The sequence below is a fragment of the Staurois parvus genome, unplaced genomic scaffold, assembly GCF_062004578.1.
Source record: "Staurois parvus isolate SC_StPar_1 unplaced genomic scaffold, SC_StPar_1.0 ptg000453l, whole genome shotgun sequence".
Lineage (NCBI taxonomy): Eukaryota > Metazoa > Chordata > Amphibia > Anura > Ranidae > Staurois > Staurois parvus.
In genome coordinates, this window is record NW_028318249.1 from 3,457,262 (window position 1) to 3,475,000 (window position 17,739).

Here is a 17,739-nt window from a genome sequence, read left to right on the forward strand (position 1 = left end):
CAGACTGATTTTACCTTTGTGGGTTTAGTAACACTTTATGAAGGAGCGGTTGTGGGGGGGTGCTAAAAACATGCCTCAACTGTGTGATATTAATGCGCCAACCTGCAAGTCTAACTAAGGTCTTGACCCTCTCTAGTCTGTGACTGGACAGTGAAAGGAGCGACAGAATGATCAGCTCTCTATCACTCTGCTCTCTCTTCCTCTCAAAATGTTCTTTGTTAGCACATGAGCTGATTGGCTCCTTGTGCTGCTTCTTCCTCTTCCCGTCTAAGCTCTGCAGGGAATACAAGAGGCTAATACCAGGTCATATAGAAGTACTTACACAAAAAAAAAGAATGTGTTAATGTATTCATGAGCACAGAGCTGCGTTACTTTGTGTATTTCATCCCTGCATGGGGATTTCCCTTTGGCATGACAAAGAGGGTGGAAAGGAGCTGTGCCAGCCTGAAATCTTGTATTGCCATAAAGGTCACAGATAAAAAATATGTTTATGCTCTGATTAACCACTTGAGCTCCTGAGGATTTACCCCCCTTAATGACCAGGCCTTTTTTTGCTATTTGGCGCTGCACTAATTCAACTGATAATTGCGCGGTCATGCAATGCTGCACCCAAACGAAATTTATGTTCTTTTTTTCACACAAATAGAGCTTTCTTTTGATGGTATTTTATCATCTGTGCACTTTTTATTTTTTGCGCTATAAACAAAAAAAACACGAAAATTTTGAAAAAAATATATTTTCTACTTTCAGCTATAAAAAATATATAGTAAACTCAAAGTTAGTCATAAATTTAAGCCAAAATGTATTCTGCTACATGTTTTTGGTAAAAAAAATCCCAATAAGTGTATATTGATTGCTTTGTGTGAAAGTTATAGCGTCTACAAACTATGGTATAGATACTGTAATTTATGCCTTTTTTTGCTATACAGCGCTGCACTAATTCAAATGAAAATTGCGCGGTCATGCAATGCTGTACCCAAACAAAATTTACGTCCTTTTTCACACAAATAGAGCTTTCTTTTGGTGGTATTTTATCACCTGTGCGCTTTTTATTTTTTGCGCTATAAACAAAAAAAAACACAAAAATTTTGAAAAAAAACAATATTTCTACTTTCAGCTATAAAAAATATATCGTAAACTCAAAGTTAGTCATAAATTTAAGCCAAAATATATTCTGCTACATGTTTTTGGTAAAAAAAAATCCCTGCATTAGCGGGCAAACTGGCGCTATATGGGAGGGGTGCTAACACTATCGGAAGTCACCAGTGACACTAATACAGTGATCAGTAAAAATCTGTTCACTGTAATCAATGACACTGGTGACAGGGAAGTGAAGGGGTTAACTGGGGGGGCTGGGGGGCGATCAAGGGGTTAAATGGGATTACTGGTGTACTGGCGGGCAAACTGGTGCTATCTGGGAGGGGCGCTAACACTATTGGAAGTCGCCAGCAACACTGATACAGTGATCATTAAAAATCTGTTCACTGATCAATGACACTGGTGACAGGGCAGTGAAGGGGTTAACTGGGGGGGAGAGATTAAGGGGTTAAATGGTATTACTGGTGTATTAGCGGGCAAACTGGCGCTATCTGGGAGGGGCGCTAACACTATTGGAAGTCGCCAGTGACACTAATACAGTGATCAGTAAAAATCTGTTCACTGTAATCAATGACACTGGTGACAGGGCAGTGAAGGGGTTAACTGGGGGGGCTGGGGGGCGATCAAGGGGTTAAATGGGATTACTGATGTACTGGCGGGCAAACTGGTGCTATCTGGGAGGGGCGCTAACACTATTGGAAGTCGCCAGCAACACTGATACAGTGATCATTAAAAATCTGTTCACTGATCAATGACACTGGTGACAGGGCAGTGAAGGGGTTAACTGGGGGGGGGGGATTAAGGGGTTAAATGGTATTACTGGTGTATTAACGGGCAAACTGGCGCTATCTGGGAGGGGCGCTAACGCTATCGGAAGTCGCCAGTGACACTAATACAGTGATCAGTAAAAATCGGTTCACTGATCAGTGACACTGGTGACAGGGCAGTGAAGGGGTTAACTGGGGGGGGCGATCAGGGGGTTAAACGGGATTACTGGTGTACTGGCAGGCAATCTGGCGCTATCTGGGAGGGGTGCTAACACTATCGGAAGTCGCCAGCAACACTGATACAGTGATCATTAAAAATCGGTTCACTGATCAGTGACACTGGTGACAGGGCAGTGAAGGGGTTAACTGGGGGGGGGGCGATTAAGGGGTTAAACGGGATTACTGGTGTACTGGCGGGCAATCTGGAACTATCTGGGAGGGACGCTAACACTATTGGAAGTCGCCAGCGACACTGATACAGTGATCAGTAAAATCGGTTCACTGATCAGTGACACTGGTGACAGGGCAGTGAAAGGGTTAACTGGGAGGGGGGATTAAGGGGTTAAATGGGATTTCTGGTGTACTGGCGGGCAAACTGGCGCTATCTGGGAGGGGCGCTAACACTATCGGAAGTCGCCAGCGACACTGATACAGTGATCAGTAAAAATCGATTCACTGATCAGTGACACTGGTGACAGGGCAGTGAAGGGGTTAACTGGGGGGGGGGGGGCGATCAGGGGGTTAAATGTGTCCTAGGTGTGTTCTAACTGTGGGTATGTGCTGTTTTACTCACTGTTTGGATGTCTTCTTCTCTGTCTGGAACGGAATGTGTCCAGGCAGAGAAGAATGACATCATATCCTGTCCTGTGTAACTGTCAACACAGGACAGGATAGGACAGGGACCAATCATCTGATTTCAGCCAGACATCACTGGCTGAAATCGAATGATTGATCCCTCTGGGATCGAATGGTGTCACCCGCGGGATGGCGGGAGCGCGCGCGTGCGCCCCCTGCCGGCGAAAACGTCAGGAGTGGAGCCCGTTTTAAAACGTGGTTTTACGCCCCAGTCCCGCCCTGCACACGTATATATACAGTGGCAGGGTGGCAAGTGGTTAACAGCAAAAAAAAAATCCTTTCCTAAAGAGAGACTTTCATATTCATAAATGTAGTAAGAATTGACCATTATTGTGGGATTTATGTTCAGAAGATGTAGCTGCCCATCCACTGGACTTCTGTACAAAGGGAGCACATGAGGTATTAATGTTCAATCACTGATAACCGACTAGCTGTACAATGGGAGGGGGCAATTGGCCTTGGCCCTTGGATTTGCAGGCACCAACAAACGAGAGGTCAACCACAACTCAGTGAACCTAAGCAACCTCTGATGGAACCCTGGCAAATAGGAGATCAGATCTGGAAAGAGAAGGAGGGGAACCAACAAATGACACATCATCCACCGCAAACTTTGGCTCTCTCATTAAAGCAAACTCTTATGACATTATTTAGGAAGCTTTCCAACCATTTCCATACAGGGCACTTTTACCCCCTTCCTGCCCAGGCCATTTTTCAGGTTTCAGCGCTCTCACAATTTGAATGACAATTGCGCGGTCATACAACATTGTACCCAAACTAAAATTGTATCATTTTCTTCACACGACTAGAGCTTTCTTTTGGTGGTATTTAATCACCACTGGGGTTTTTATTTTTTGCTAAATTAACAAAAAAAGACTGAAAATTTTGAAAAAAAAAACACGTTTTTCTTTGTTTCTGTTATTAAAGTTTGCAAATAAATAATTGTTCTTCATAAATTTAGGCCGAGATGTATTCTGCTACATGTCTTTGGTGAAAATAACCCAAATTAGGATGTATTATTTAGTTTGTAGGAAAGTTCACAAACTATGGTATAGATCTGAATATTGATCAATCCTGAAGTACTGACAGCCAATCTAATTTCTTGAAGTCCAAGAATGTCAGAACAGTACAGATATCCCCCAAATGACCCCTTTTTGCAAAGTAGACAGTCCGACATACTTCATAAAAGCATGGTGAGTTTTTTGAAGTTGTATTTTTTTGTCATAATTTTTCGGAAAATGAAAAAACTTAAAAAAAAATTATCACAATTTTTTTTTTACATACTGTCACCAGTGTATTTCTTTTAATTTTTTTTTATTATTTTTAATTTTTTATTACATTTTATTTCTTTTTTTAAGGTTTTTTTTTCATATTTCACTATGTCCAAAGTAGTACAATGTTACCATAGTAACATTGTACTACTTTGGGGACGTAGCAAAGAATTAGTTTGCTATAAGCAAGCATTTACCTGAATGACATCGATTCATTCAGGGTTTTTTTTTTTGTGCTTAGCTGTGATTTGGCCACAGCTAATCACATGACATGTGCATGTGATCGCTGTGACCATTCACAGCTAGACACTAGTATACAATGGATGGCATGAATGAAGCCATCCATTGTATACAACTGTCATGTGACCTGCTGTGATTGGTTACAGCAGGTCACATGGTACCAGCAATGGGGGCCGGTACTCAGATCTGTCATCGGCCATGTCCGAGGTACACGGCCGGTGATAGATCGCGCCGCTGCGCAGCTCTGAAAGCGCAAAAACTGTGCATGCCCAGGAGGACGCCATATGGCGTCCACCCGGAAATCTATAGCATTTTGCTGGCCGCCAAAAGGGCTATTGGCCGGGCGGCTATTGGTTAAAAATGAGTCTTAAGCCTTGAAAAAAACCCTGCTAAAACCAGTTCATAGCTCCAAGTGTCTTTAGCCCTGGGACTTTGCAAGCACCATCAAACGAGAGGTCAACCACAACTCAGTGAATCTATGCAACTTTTGAAAGAACCTAGTATTCCACAGAACCCTGGCTCCAAATGAGTGATTCAAGGCGACAAACTCTCACATATTTAGAAACAGGAAACACAGTCAAGGTTCATCGTTAAAGGTAGACAAAAGATAAAACAAGCAAGTGGGAGCTTGGATCTGGAAAGAAAAGCAGGAGAACGAACAGATGAAGCACCATCCACCTCAAACTTTGGCTCTCTCAATGAAACAAATTCTTATAGTTCATCCAGAAAGTATTCACAGCACCTAACTTTTTCCATATTTTGTTATCTTACAGCTTTATTCCAGAATGGATTAAATTCATTTTTTTCCTCAACATTCTACAAACAATACCCTATAATGACAAAGTGAAAGAAGTGCGTTTTGAAATCTTTGCAATTTATTACAAATCAAAAATGAAAAAAAACACATGTACATAAGTATTCACAGCCTTTGCCATGACACTCATAATTGAGCTCTGGTGCATCTTGTTCCCACTGATCATCCTTGAGATGTTTCCACAACTTGGTTGGAGTCCACCTGTGGGAAATTCAGTTGATTGGACATGATAAGGAAAGGCATAAACCTGTCTATGTAAGGTCCCACAGTTAGCAGTGCATGTCAGAGCACAAACCAAGCCATGAAGCCACGGGCGGCACAGTGGCTTAGTCATTAGCACATCTGCCTTGTAGTAAATGGGTCATGGGTTCGATTCCTGACCATGGTGCCTCCTGCATGGAGTTTGCATGTTCTCCCTGTGCTTGCGTGGGTTTCCTCCAGGTGCTCCGGTTTCATCCCACACTCCAAAGACATGCTCGTAGATAACTGGATCCTGTATAAATTGGCCCTAATATGTGTATGTATGAATGTGAGTTAGGGACCTTAGATTGTACACCCCTTGAGGGTTAGGGACTGATGTGAATGTTCAATAGATATATATATGTGTAAAGCGCTGCGTAAATTGACAGCGCTATATAAGTACCTGAAATAAATAAAATGAAGTCCAAGGAATTGTCTGTACACCTCCGAGTCAGGATTGTATCAAGGCACAGATCTGGAGAAGAATACAGAAAAATGTCTGCAGCATTGATGGTCCCAATGAGCACAGTGGCCTCCATCATCTGTAAATGGAGGAAGCTTGGAACCACCAGGAATGTTCCTAGAGGGGTCTGCTAGGCCAAAATGAGTAATTGAGTGAGAAGGGCCTTAGCCAGGGAGGTAACCAAGCACCCAATGGTCACTCTGAAAGTGCTCCAGTGTTTCTCTGTGGGGAGAGGAGAACCTTCCAGAAGAACAACCATCTCTGCATCACTCCACCAATCAGACCTGTGTGGTAGAGTGGCCAGACGAAAGTCACTCCTCAGTAAAAAGCAACTAGCAGCCAAAAGGCACCTGAGGGACTCTCAGACCATGAGCAACTAAACTGGTCTGATGAAACAAAGATTGAACTCTTTGGCCTGAATGCCAAGCGTCATGTCTGGAGGAAACCAGGCACCACTCACCACCTGGCCAATACCATCCCTACAGTGAAGCATGGTGGTGGCAGCATCATACTGTGGGGATGTTTTTCAGTGGCAGGAACTGGGAGACTAGTCAGGATCAAAGGAAAGATGAATGCTGCAATGTACAGAGACATCCTTTATGAAAACCTGCTCCAGAGCGCTCTGGACTTTAGACTGGGGCGACGGTTCATCTTTCAACAGAACAACGACCCTAAGCACACAGTCCACATAACAAAGGAGGGGCTACGAGCCAACTCTGTGAATGTCCTGGAGTGGCCCAGACTTGAACCCGATTGAACATCTCTGGAGAGATCTGAAAATGGCTGTGCATTGACATTCCTCATCCAACCTGAGGGAGCTTGAGAGGTACTGAAAGAAGAATGGGAGAAATTGCCCAAAAATAGGTGTGCCAAGCTTGCAGCATCATACTCAAAATGACTTGAGACTGTGATTGGTGCTAAAGGGGCTTCAACAAAGTATTGAGCAAAGGCTGTGCATACTTATGTACATGTGTTTTTTTTTTCCTTTTTTATTTTTAATAAATTGCAAAGAGTTCAAAACTAACTTCTTTTATGTTGTCATTATGGGGTATTGTTTGTAAAATATTGAGGGAAAAAATTAATTTAATCCATTTTGGAATAAGGCTGTAACGTCTCCTAGATTGTAAGCTCCAAGGAGCAGGACCCTCCTTTCCCTCTTGTATTGAACTGTATTGTTGCTGTATTGTCTCCCGTTATATTGTAAAGCACTGAGCAAATTGTTGGCGCTATATAAATCCTGTACAATAATAATATAATAATAATAACAAAATGTGACAAAAGTTAAGCACTGTGAATACTTTCTGGATGCACTGTATGACATTATTCTCAACCTTTTTTCCCTTGGAAGAACCCTTAAAGTCTTGGAGAACTTCTGCTTAAACCAGTGTTTAAATGTGGGATTCAGCCTAACCCTGGTTGAGAATGGATGATTCAAGGTGACCATCTCTCACACATTAGAAACAGGAAACACAGTCATGGCTGGGTCATTAAAGGCAGACAAAAGATAAACAAGCAAGAAAAATATGTGCTATAGATATTATGTTATGAAAGCTGGAAAGCAAGAAAGCTTTTGAGAGGGCATTGAAGAAGCCAATTATATCTCCTTTTATTCCACTTGATGTTTCGTAAATACTTTGGGCCCAGTTTAGGGTTTTTGAAGTCTGTTTAGTCATTTATTATATTAAGTCTACAATCCTGCTCACCATGATTTTTGCATTTTACACATATTGTATATACATATACTGGTTCTGGATTAATGTTCTGAAGATTTAAACACCTGTCCACTGGGCTTCTTTACAAACGGATCTCACAAGACATAATAAACAAACTAATAAATGCTCAATCACTAAAACCAACAAGGAAGATGCACAATGGTAGAGGACCATTAACTTTATAAAAATCAAATGTTCCCCAGCACTCAGCCATGTTTTAAAAGGTGAGAGGTGAATGGAAAATAAGATGATCCCAAGGCACAGAAAAGTCATAATACGCATTATTTACCCTCGGATGGATACTAGTAAAGCCATAGGTTCTGTCAAGTCTATACCACAACAAAGCATGGTCTTGCCTTTGAGAAATTATTCATAGACAGAGTGGGAAGTTGGAACTGGAACAGGAATGAAGAGTAGGAGGACCAAAAGATGATGTACAATCCACCCTAAAATTTGGCTCTCAATAAAACAAACTCTTATGACATTATTTAGACTGCTTTTCTCAACCTTTTTACCCAACAGGAACCCTTAAAAAAATTTTTAGGTCTTGGAGAACTCCTGCTAGAACCAATTTATAGTTCCAAGTATCCTTGGCTTTGGAACTATGCAGGCACCCTCAAATGGGAGATCAATCAACTATAACTCAATGAATCTAAGCAACCCCTGAGATTTCACGGAACCCTGGTTGAGACAGGTGAATCAAGATGACAAACTCTCTCGTATTTAAACACAAGAAACATGGTCATGGCTGGATCATAAAAAGTAGACAAAAGATAAAACCCAATCAACCACAGCTGAAGGAACCATAGCAACCTCTGGAGGAAACCTTGCTGAGAATTGGTGATTCATGGTGACAAACTTCACGCATTTTGAAACAGGGAACATGGTCATGGCTAGGTCATAAAAGGCAGACAAAAGATAAAACCCAATTAACCACAGGTAAAGGAACAATAGCATCCTCTGGAGGAAACCTGATTGAGAATTGGTGATGCAAGGTGACAAACAGTCAGGCATTTAAAAACAGGACATGCAGTCATGGTTGAGTTATTAAAGGGAGACAAAAGATGAAGCAAACAAGAGAAACAATAAAAATATGTAATCATTAAGTTATGAAGGTCGGAAAAAGAGAAAGCTGTTGAGAGAGCACTGAAGCGGCAAGTTATATCCCTGATTATTCTACTTGTTTCAAATCTGTGTGTACTTCGGACCTGGTTTAGGGATTTTGTAGACCCTTTAACCAATAATTATGACAAGCCTACAATTCTGCCCATGGTGAATGCATACAGTGGGGATCGAAAGTTTGGGCACCCCAGCTAAAAATTTGTATTAATGTGCATAAAGAAGCCAAGGAAAGATGGAAAAATCTCCAAAAGGCATCAAATTACAGATTAGACATTCTTATAATATGTCAAGAAGGGGCACAGAATTTAATGAAAAAACCTCTGTCCAACTGTTAAGCATGGGGTTGGATCAATCATGTTTTGGGGTTGTGTTGCAGCCAGTGGCACAGGGAACATCTCACGAGTAGAAGGAAAAATGGATTCAATAAAATTTCAGCAAATTTTGGATGGTAATTTGATGCCATCTGTGAAAAAGCTGAAGTTAAAGAGAGGATAGCTTCTACAAATGGATAATGATCCTAAACACACCTCGAAATCCACGGGGGGATTACATCAAGAGGCGTAAACTGAAGGTTTTGCCATGGCCTTCACAATCTCCTGACCTCAACATAATTGAAAATCTATGGATAGACCTTAAAAGAGCAGTGCGTGACAGACAGCCCAGAAATCTCAAAGAACTGGAAGACTTTTGTAAGGAAGAATGGGCAAAGATACCTCAAACAACAATTGAAAGACTCTTGGCTGGCTACAAAAAGCGTTTACAAGCTGTGATACTTGCCAAAGGGGGCAGTACAAGATATTAACTCTGCAGGGTGCCCAAACTTTTGCAGACACCATTTTTTTGTTTTCTGTTATTTTGAAAGTGTAAATGATGGAAATAAAATCTAACTTTTGTTGACATATTATAAGAATGTTTAATCTGTAATTTGATGCCTTTTGGAGATTTTTCCATCTTTCCTTGGCTTCTTTATGCACATTAATACAAATTTTTAGCTGGGGTGCCCAAACTTTCGATCCCCACTGTATGATGGTTCTGAATTCATGTTCAGAAGACATAGATGTCGATGTTCAAATGTTGTGTTCAGACGACGGGCATCCATCATTCCCATGCAGAAGTTTTTCCGAACTGCTTTCCACCCATCATCTCCAGATGATGACGTTTAACTGATTTCTTTTAGGTGTTCATAATGAATTTTCTTTTATATATTTAAAGGTAATCGAGAAAGGATGCACCTGGTTTGGTAATAGTATTCAACAATGGAGTTCCAATTTAATTCATATAATGTTGAAATATTCTACAGCTCTTTAGAGAAAGCACCAAAACATTTTACGTCACAAAGCTTACACTTTTTGTGCTTACGTCTTAGGGCTCATGTACACTGCAGCTGCTAAACTGATGTTCAAGCGCTGTTGAGCATTTTTTTCAGCAGCCCCTGAACTAATTTTTTTCTATGTGTACATGTACACAAAGTCGTTTACAGGCAGTTGAGTTTACAGTCATTTTTTTGAACGCACCAAAATTGCGTTCAGAAGTAGATTTTACCGGCGTTTCAAACGCCAAATGGTTGTAAACATGGTTAACTGCATTTACAAGCGTTTGCATTTAGATGCTTTTTTTGACAGGTCCATATCCAGATGCTGTCCAGAACCTTTTTTCTTCATCAAAAATGCATGCAAAGCGTTTTCAATGTATTCAAATGGACCCGGTACTCCAGCGCAGTCAGTTCCAGGTTTTGCGTGAAGGAATAAATGGTAGAACGTGCCGCATTATGCTCATGATGGGATCCATAGTGAATACAACCAGAAAAGACAGATCATCTCAACACATACTGCTCTCTCTGCTTCTGCTCTCTGTATTCCTCTCAAAATGTCTGAAATAGTTAATTATTCACTATTTTTCAGTGCATTCTGGGCATATGGGAGGGTCTCCTGAGGTCATCTTTTAAAAATGCTTCGAAACGCAAACGCTTCTAAACGTGGTATGCAAACGCTGCTAAACTGACGTTTTTTAACATACGTTTTCTAGCAGTCAGTTTCCAGCGGTCAGAAGAGTTTTCCAAACGCCCCGTATACATGAGCCCTTAGTCTAATTGATTTGCACACTGCACTGCTAACTGCACAATTTGAGACCCCTCACTCTTGGACAAAATGGCCATTCACTTCATTTGCATTCTGATAAGTTAAAAAAGATTAAATAAAATTTGATTCTAGTATACCTTGTATTAACCCTTAGTTTACCCAAATCAATTGCCATTAACTCCCTCTTCCCCTCCTCCCCTTAACTATTATTTCCCTGTTGATTTTTTATTTCTGTTTTTGTAACCAATAATATCTAAACTTTGTCCATTTATATTTGTTTTATTCATAATTTTTTTCACATATAAAAAAAACTGTACTAAATTGAATTTAATTTGTAAATGACTTTGTAATGATTTGTACCAAAATCATAATTGTAGGGTAATCTTAAACAAGACAAATGAGAACTATATCTACAGTGACAGTAAACTCAAAACTTATCAAAGTAAAAAAGGTGAGTTTATTTTTTTAGATTTCTTATTTTCTTGAATATATGGACTGCATAAAAATGAAATTATTATATCAAATAAAAACAGTCTATAATAAATAATGTAAAAATTGCTCTTGTCCATAGGAAGTATACAGGTATGAAAGCAGAACTGGTTAAAAATGATCAAAAATATTTAGTTCAAGAAATAAATAGACCCCAAAATAACAAATGCAAGAGATTACTTTATAGACACTGCAGATAGCTGGACTGAATCTGGCACAAATGTAATATTACCATTTCTATTAAATAACTGATAAACCACGTCTGAAGGTCACAAACATTAGGGAGATTAGAAAACTGGAGAAGCTGCTCTCTTCCCCCATGGTCACATCAGTGACTCCAGATGTCTATACATAAATCAGCAGTTGAACAGAACCTCAGTCTAAAGGCTGAATTGATAAAAGGTCCAAAAGCACAGGAATTGGGGCTGATCTAGGGTGTGAAGGTGCAGGAATAGCGGCTGATCCCAGGTCCAAAGATGCAGGAATTATGACTGGTCTGAGAAGGGAAATTAGGATGTTTTGAGGTGCAGTAACTCGGGTTGATCTATGGTCCAAAGATGTTGAAATTGGGGCTTATCTGAGGTGTGAGGGTGCAGGAATTGGGGTTGACCTGAGGTATGAAGCTGCAGAAAATGGGGTGATCTGAGATATGAAGGTGCAGGTACTGGGGCTGATCTGAGGTGTAAAGGTGCAGGAACTGGAAATGATCTGAGATGTGATTGTGCATGAATTGGAGCTGATCTGAGGTCCAAATGTGCAGGAATTGGGATCTGAGGTCTGAAGGTGCAAGAATTGAGGCGATCTGATGTGGGAAGCTTCAGGAAATCGGGTGATCTGATGTCCAAGAGTGCAGAAATTGGAGTTGATCTGAGGAACTGGGATCTGAGGTTTAAAGATGCAGGAATTGGGAAGAATCTGATGCTAATGCATTGGAGGTATGAAGATGCAGGAATTGTGGTTATCAGAGGTTTGAAGATGCAGAAACTGGGGCTGATCTGAGGTCCAAAGGTGCAAGAATTAGGGCTGATCTGAAGTCCAAAGGTGCAGGAATTGGGGTGATCTGAGGTGTGAAGGTGAAGAATTGGGGTGATTTGAAGTGTGAAATTGCAGGAACTGGGGCTGATCTGAGGTTCAAACGTGCAGAAATTGGGGTCATCTGAGGTGTGAACGTGCAGGAACTGGAGTGATCCGAGGTGTGAAGGTGCAGGAATTTGGGTGATCTGAGGTGTGAAGGTGCAGGAATTTGGATAATCTGAGGTGTGAAGGTACAGGAATTCGGGTAATCTGAGGTCCGAAGATGCAGGAATTGGGGCTGATCTGAGGTGTGAAAGTGCAGGAATTGGGGCTGATCTGTGGTGTGAAAGTGTAGGAATTGGGGCTGATCTGAGATTTTGAAGATGCAGGATTGGGATGATCTGAGATGTGAAGTTGCAGGAACTAGGATAATCTGAGGTGTGAGGTGCAGGAATTGGGGTGATATCATGTCTGAAGTTGCTGGAATTGGGGCTTTTCTGAGGTATGAAGGTGCAGGAATTGGGGTGATCTGAAGTGTGAAGGTGCAGGAATTTTGGTGATCTGAGGTGTGAAGGTGCAGGAATTGGGGTGATCTGAGGTGTGAAGGTGCAGAAATTGGGTTATCTGAAGTGTGAAGGTGCAGTAATTGGGGTGATCTGAGGTCCAAAGATGCAAGAATTGGGGCTGATCTCAAGTGTGAAGGTGCAGGAATTGGGGTGATCTGAGGTATGAAGGTAAAGGAATTGGGGTGATCTGAGGTCCAAAGATGCAAGAATTGGGGCTGATCTGAAGTGTGAAGGTGCAGGAATTGGGGTGATCTAAGGTGTGAAGATGCAGGAATTGGGGTGACATCATGTCTGAAGGTGCTGGAATTGTGGCTGATCTGAGGTGTGAAGGTGCAGGAACTGGGGTGATCTGAAGTGTGAAGGAGCAGGATTTTGGGTGATCTCTTGTCTGAACATGCTAGAATTGGAATGATCTGAGGTATGAAAGTGCATGAGTTGGGGCGGATCTGAAGTGTGAAGGTGCAGAAATTGGGGTGACCTGAGGTGTGAATTTGCAGGAATCTGATCTGAGGTGTGAAAGTGCTGGAGATGGGGTAATCTGGGGTGTGAAAGTGCAAGAATTGGGGCAATCTCATGTCTGAAGGTGCTGGAACTGGGGCTGAACTGCTTTGTCAAACTGAGGTAAAAACACGCAGGAATTTGGGCTGATCAGTGTCATGAAGATGCAATCTACGGTTCCCATCACACATCTATACACATATTAGGACATATTAGGGTTGATTTGGTCAGGAGCCAATTATCTTACCAGCATGTCTGTGGTGTGGAAGGAAACCCTACCAGGGAGAATATGCAAACTCCAAGCAGATAGTTTGCTGGTTGGGATTTGAATGAAGAATCCTAAGTGCTGCAAGACAGAAGCAGTAACCACCAAGCCACCTCGATGCCCTGTCCATAGGTGTCACTAGGTATAAATACATTGATCTGACCCTCAAAGCAAAAAAGAGATCTAGAAGATGAAGGATGACCTCTCCGATTCGTCCCTCACCTTGGACGTGAACCAAGATTATCCCATCTACTATGTTAGGGGTTTCCTTTACGGATCTTCAAATATCGTACTCTACAAAAGAACATTGGGAACCATAGAATGCATATTTTGCCTACTGACGCAGCAATCCAGGAGACATAAAGTAACCATTTTTTTGGGAACCTCAAGTGCCCCTTCCAATACTCCCCAAGGGTTCATTCAGATGTGCGGCCAGGGATGGTAGAAGCAGATGACTGAGCCGTGGTCTTCACTGCCCCATACCACCCACTTAAACAAAGATATGGAGCCATAGCAAACATCAAACCCATTGTACTACCACCAAATACGACCCATTAAAGTTGACAAGGCCGTGCCACAACCACCCCTGCAACCACATGCCACCAGTCAACTTCCCCCAGAAGGGGTTTTCAGAGGGGTGGCATGTAAGAGCGAGCCTTAGAAATTCCAAAATAAAAAAAATCAGTGCACCGACCTGCAACCTGCATCTTCTCCGACCGACCACCTAGAGTGGCGTCCTTGCTGGGCAACTGGGTCTTGGAGCTCATATCTCCCATGAATGTGCCACTGAAGAGCTGGAACAGTAATACCCGGGAGGTGAGAAGTCGGGAGGAAGTCAGCATGAGAACAGGAAACTCACAGCTTCTGTAATCACACAAGAGGGACAGGAGATGATTTCTCATACTTTGACGGTTATGGGGAAGAGAGAAGCTTGTGTCCTTCATGAATGACCTTCTTCCCTTCAAGCCCACCTGTACTCCAGTGTTAAACCTGACCTCCAGCATTAGCTATAGTCTTCTGTAGGCTTACTCTGATTTCACCGCACACTGTGAGCTTCTCACAATATGCATTAGAAACAAGTCAAAAGGAGCCCACCTCATTTCCTGGGTGATGCCCCTTTCTCCCCATCCTGACTGTCCCTGGCCCGCCCCTTTCATTCAGTGAATTTCAGATCTTTCAGTCATGGAGGCCCAGCATCACGTGGGCAGTCAATATGCAAATACAGCCTGCCTAGGAACACTACACTTCTCCCACCAGTCATGACCTGCCTGCATCACATGGAGAAGCATAGAGACCCAGTGGTGACATCAAAGCATTTTGATGTTTGCATATCTCCTCCCAAGAATCAGCCCAATGTTTGCATTAGGGATGAGAGCTATTTTGAGGAGTAGGGTGCTGTACTTGATTCAGGAAGCTGTGTGCAGCACCCTGCCAGCCCCTCCCACCAGCCATGATCTGCTCGCATTGCATAGAAAAGCACAGATCCCTAGTGATAACATCAAGGCAGTTTGATAATTGCACAGCTACTCCCAAGAGCCAGCCCAAAGTTTGTATCAGGGCTGAGAGCTCTCAAGAGGAGTATGGAGGCAGGGTGCTGTGATGGTTTCAGGCAGCTATGCACTTCATCCTCCCACTAGCCATGATCTGCCTGCATTGCATAAAGAAGCACAGAGACCTTGTGATGACATCACTGGGTCTAAAATTAGATAAGGAATAAAAATGGAAACCTTTTTTTCTTAAATGTTCTTAGCATGTTGGTGAAAGGGGGAGAGGGAACCAGGAAAGCACAATATAAGTAGATTAAATGGCAGCTTTGAGGTGGAACTCCAACCATTAGCTTGTTCCTGTTCTGCAGAAAGCAGGGAGGGAAGGGTTGTAACTTCTAATGTTTTTATTGTTGTGTCACCAATTAAGATATTTCCTATAACTTCCTGTTGTGATGACTACACAGGAGATTAGGGGAAATGATGCCAATGGGGACACAGAAAGCCATCAAAACCTTCTAAGGGCTTGTGCGGGCCAGCTTTGTGCTACACCAATCTTCACTGCAACCATTCTCAACATTTTATATCAATAAAAATGATTTTTTTTTTTCAAGTTATGAAGATGGGGGGGGGGGGGTTGTCATCGTAATGAGGAGCAAGCAGTCTATATACCAGTGCTTAGATGTGGTGGCTGCACTTGTTTTTATTTTTCACCAGGTGATCCTGCCAGTAACACACCTATTGTGCTAGGGTGACAACCCTACCGCACTGTACTGTATACACAGACAAACAGCCTAGTCACCTGAAGACAGGAATTATGTCAGGACTACAGAATATCTCCCCCTTTTCTCATTTCCATAACAAACGGGGGAGATGTTCTGTAGGACTGATACAACTCCTTGAGATTTCAGTGCAGCACAGGCAAAGAGCACAGGATGTCATCAGCCCACTAGATTTCTGGCAGGATCAGCAGGGATTGTGTGCATCTATTGAACAGATATATCAGAACACTTTCCAAAGGATATCTAATAGAACAATAAGAAGTATAACAGAGCAAATATAAAGTGTGTAGGGAGGAAGAGCAGATCAGACTACAGTTCACATTGTACAGGATGAAGACACAACACAGGACATTACACAACCATGGCATCCCTTGAGAGAACATATGTACCAATACAGAGAGAGAGAGAGAGATGGAGAGAGATGTAGAAAAAATAAGAAAAGGAAAAAAAAAGCAAAAGTCACAAAGAGTCTTTCCTCCCAGTTTCAAGAAAGGAAGGGAGAGATAGCCATCCAAAGGATGGAGGAGGGAAAGGAAGGAAGAGAGAGAGAAAGAGAGAGAGAGAGAAAGGGAGAGAGAGAAAGAAAGGGAGGGAGGGAAAGAGAGAAAGGGAGAGAGAGAGAGAAAGAAAGGGAGGGAGGGAAAGAGAGAAAGGGAGAGCGAGAAAAGGAGAGATAAAGAGAGAAAGAGAAAGGGAGAGAGAAAGGGACAGAGAGAGAACGAGAGAGATGGGAAAGAAAGAAAGAAAGAAAAGAAAAGAAAGGAGAGATAGACATCAATAAGATGAAGGAAGAAAAGGAAGGAAACAAGCAAAAAAGAACAGAAAGGAAAAAGGAGAAGTAAAAATAAAAGAGGCACAAACATATGTCTTCATTCCCTGCAGTGTAAAGTTTATGGTACACACAAAAGATAGAGGAAGGAATGGAGAAAGAAAGAAAAAAAAAGAACAAAATTAGAAAAAGAAGGCAAAGAGGAAAGAAAGAAAGAAAGAAAGAAAGAAAGAAAGAAAGAAAGAAAGAAAGAAAGAAAGAAAGAAAGAAGAGATAGACAATAAGATGAAGGAAGAAAGGGAAGGAAACAAGCAAAAAAGAACAGAAAAGGGAAGAGAAAATAAAAGAGGCACAAACATATGTCTTCATTCCCTGCAGTGTAAAGTTTATGGTACCTAGAGATAAAGATAGAAAAGAAAAAACAAAAGAAAAGGCCACAAAAATATGTCTTCACTCCTCCCAGTTTCAAAAAAAGAAAGATAGACACACAAAAGATAGAGGAAGGAATGGAGAAAGAAAGAAAAAAGGACAAAAATAGAAAAAGAAGGCAAAGAGCCACAAAAATATGAAGAAAAGAAAAGAAAGGTAGACTTGCAACAGATAGAGGAAGGAAGGAAAGAAAGAATAAGAACAAAAATAGAAAAAGAAGGCAAAGAGCCACAAAAATATGAAGAAGAGAAAAGGCCACAAAAAGACATGCAAAAGATAGGGGAAGGAATGGAGAAAGAAAGAAAAAAAAAGAAAAAGAAAGAAGGAAAGAGAAAGAAAGAAAGAAAGAAAGAAAGAAAGAAAGAAAGAAGGAAGGAAAGAGAAAGAAAGGAAGGAAAGAGAAAGAAAGAAAGAAAGAAAGAAAGAAAGAAAGAAAGAAAGAAAGAAAGAAAGAAAGAAAGAAAGAAAGAAAAAAGCCGAAGGATGGAGGAAGGGAAGGAAGGAAAAGAGAAAGGAAGGAAGGAAGAAATGAAGGGAGAAGGAAAGGAAAGGAAAAAAAGGAAAGGAAAAAAAGGAAAGGAGGAAAGGGAAAGAACGAACGAACGAACGAAAGAAAAGAGAGATAAAAAGTAAAAGCCAAAGAATGGAGGAAAGGAAGGAAGGAAGAAAGAATGAAAAGAAAGGAAGGGAGAAGGACAGAAATGAAAAAAGATATATACATCAGAGAGACAGGTAGACACGCAAAAGATTGAGGAAGGAAAGGAAAGAAGGGAGAAAGGAAAGAAA

At 41.5% G+C, this 17,739-nt stretch overlaps 1 protein-coding gene across 4 annotated transcripts in view; it reads right to left on the reverse strand.

The window, feature by feature from the left end:
• The window catches only part of MSRA (methionine sulfoxide reductase A), a 515,786-nt gene that overhangs the window by 496,230 nt on the left and 1,817 nt on the right, over positions 1-17,739 (reverse strand). For all 4 annotated transcript variants that reach the window (XM_089688761.1, XM_089688756.1, XM_089688760.1 and 1 more), the window contains exon 2: positions 14,184-14,353. In XM_089688761.1, coding sequence (XP_089544887.1) covers positions 14,184-14,331 — 148 coding nt within the window. In that variant the 5' untranslated portion in view covers positions 14,332-14,353. The remainder of the gene's footprint in view (positions 1-14,183; positions 14,354-17,739) is intronic.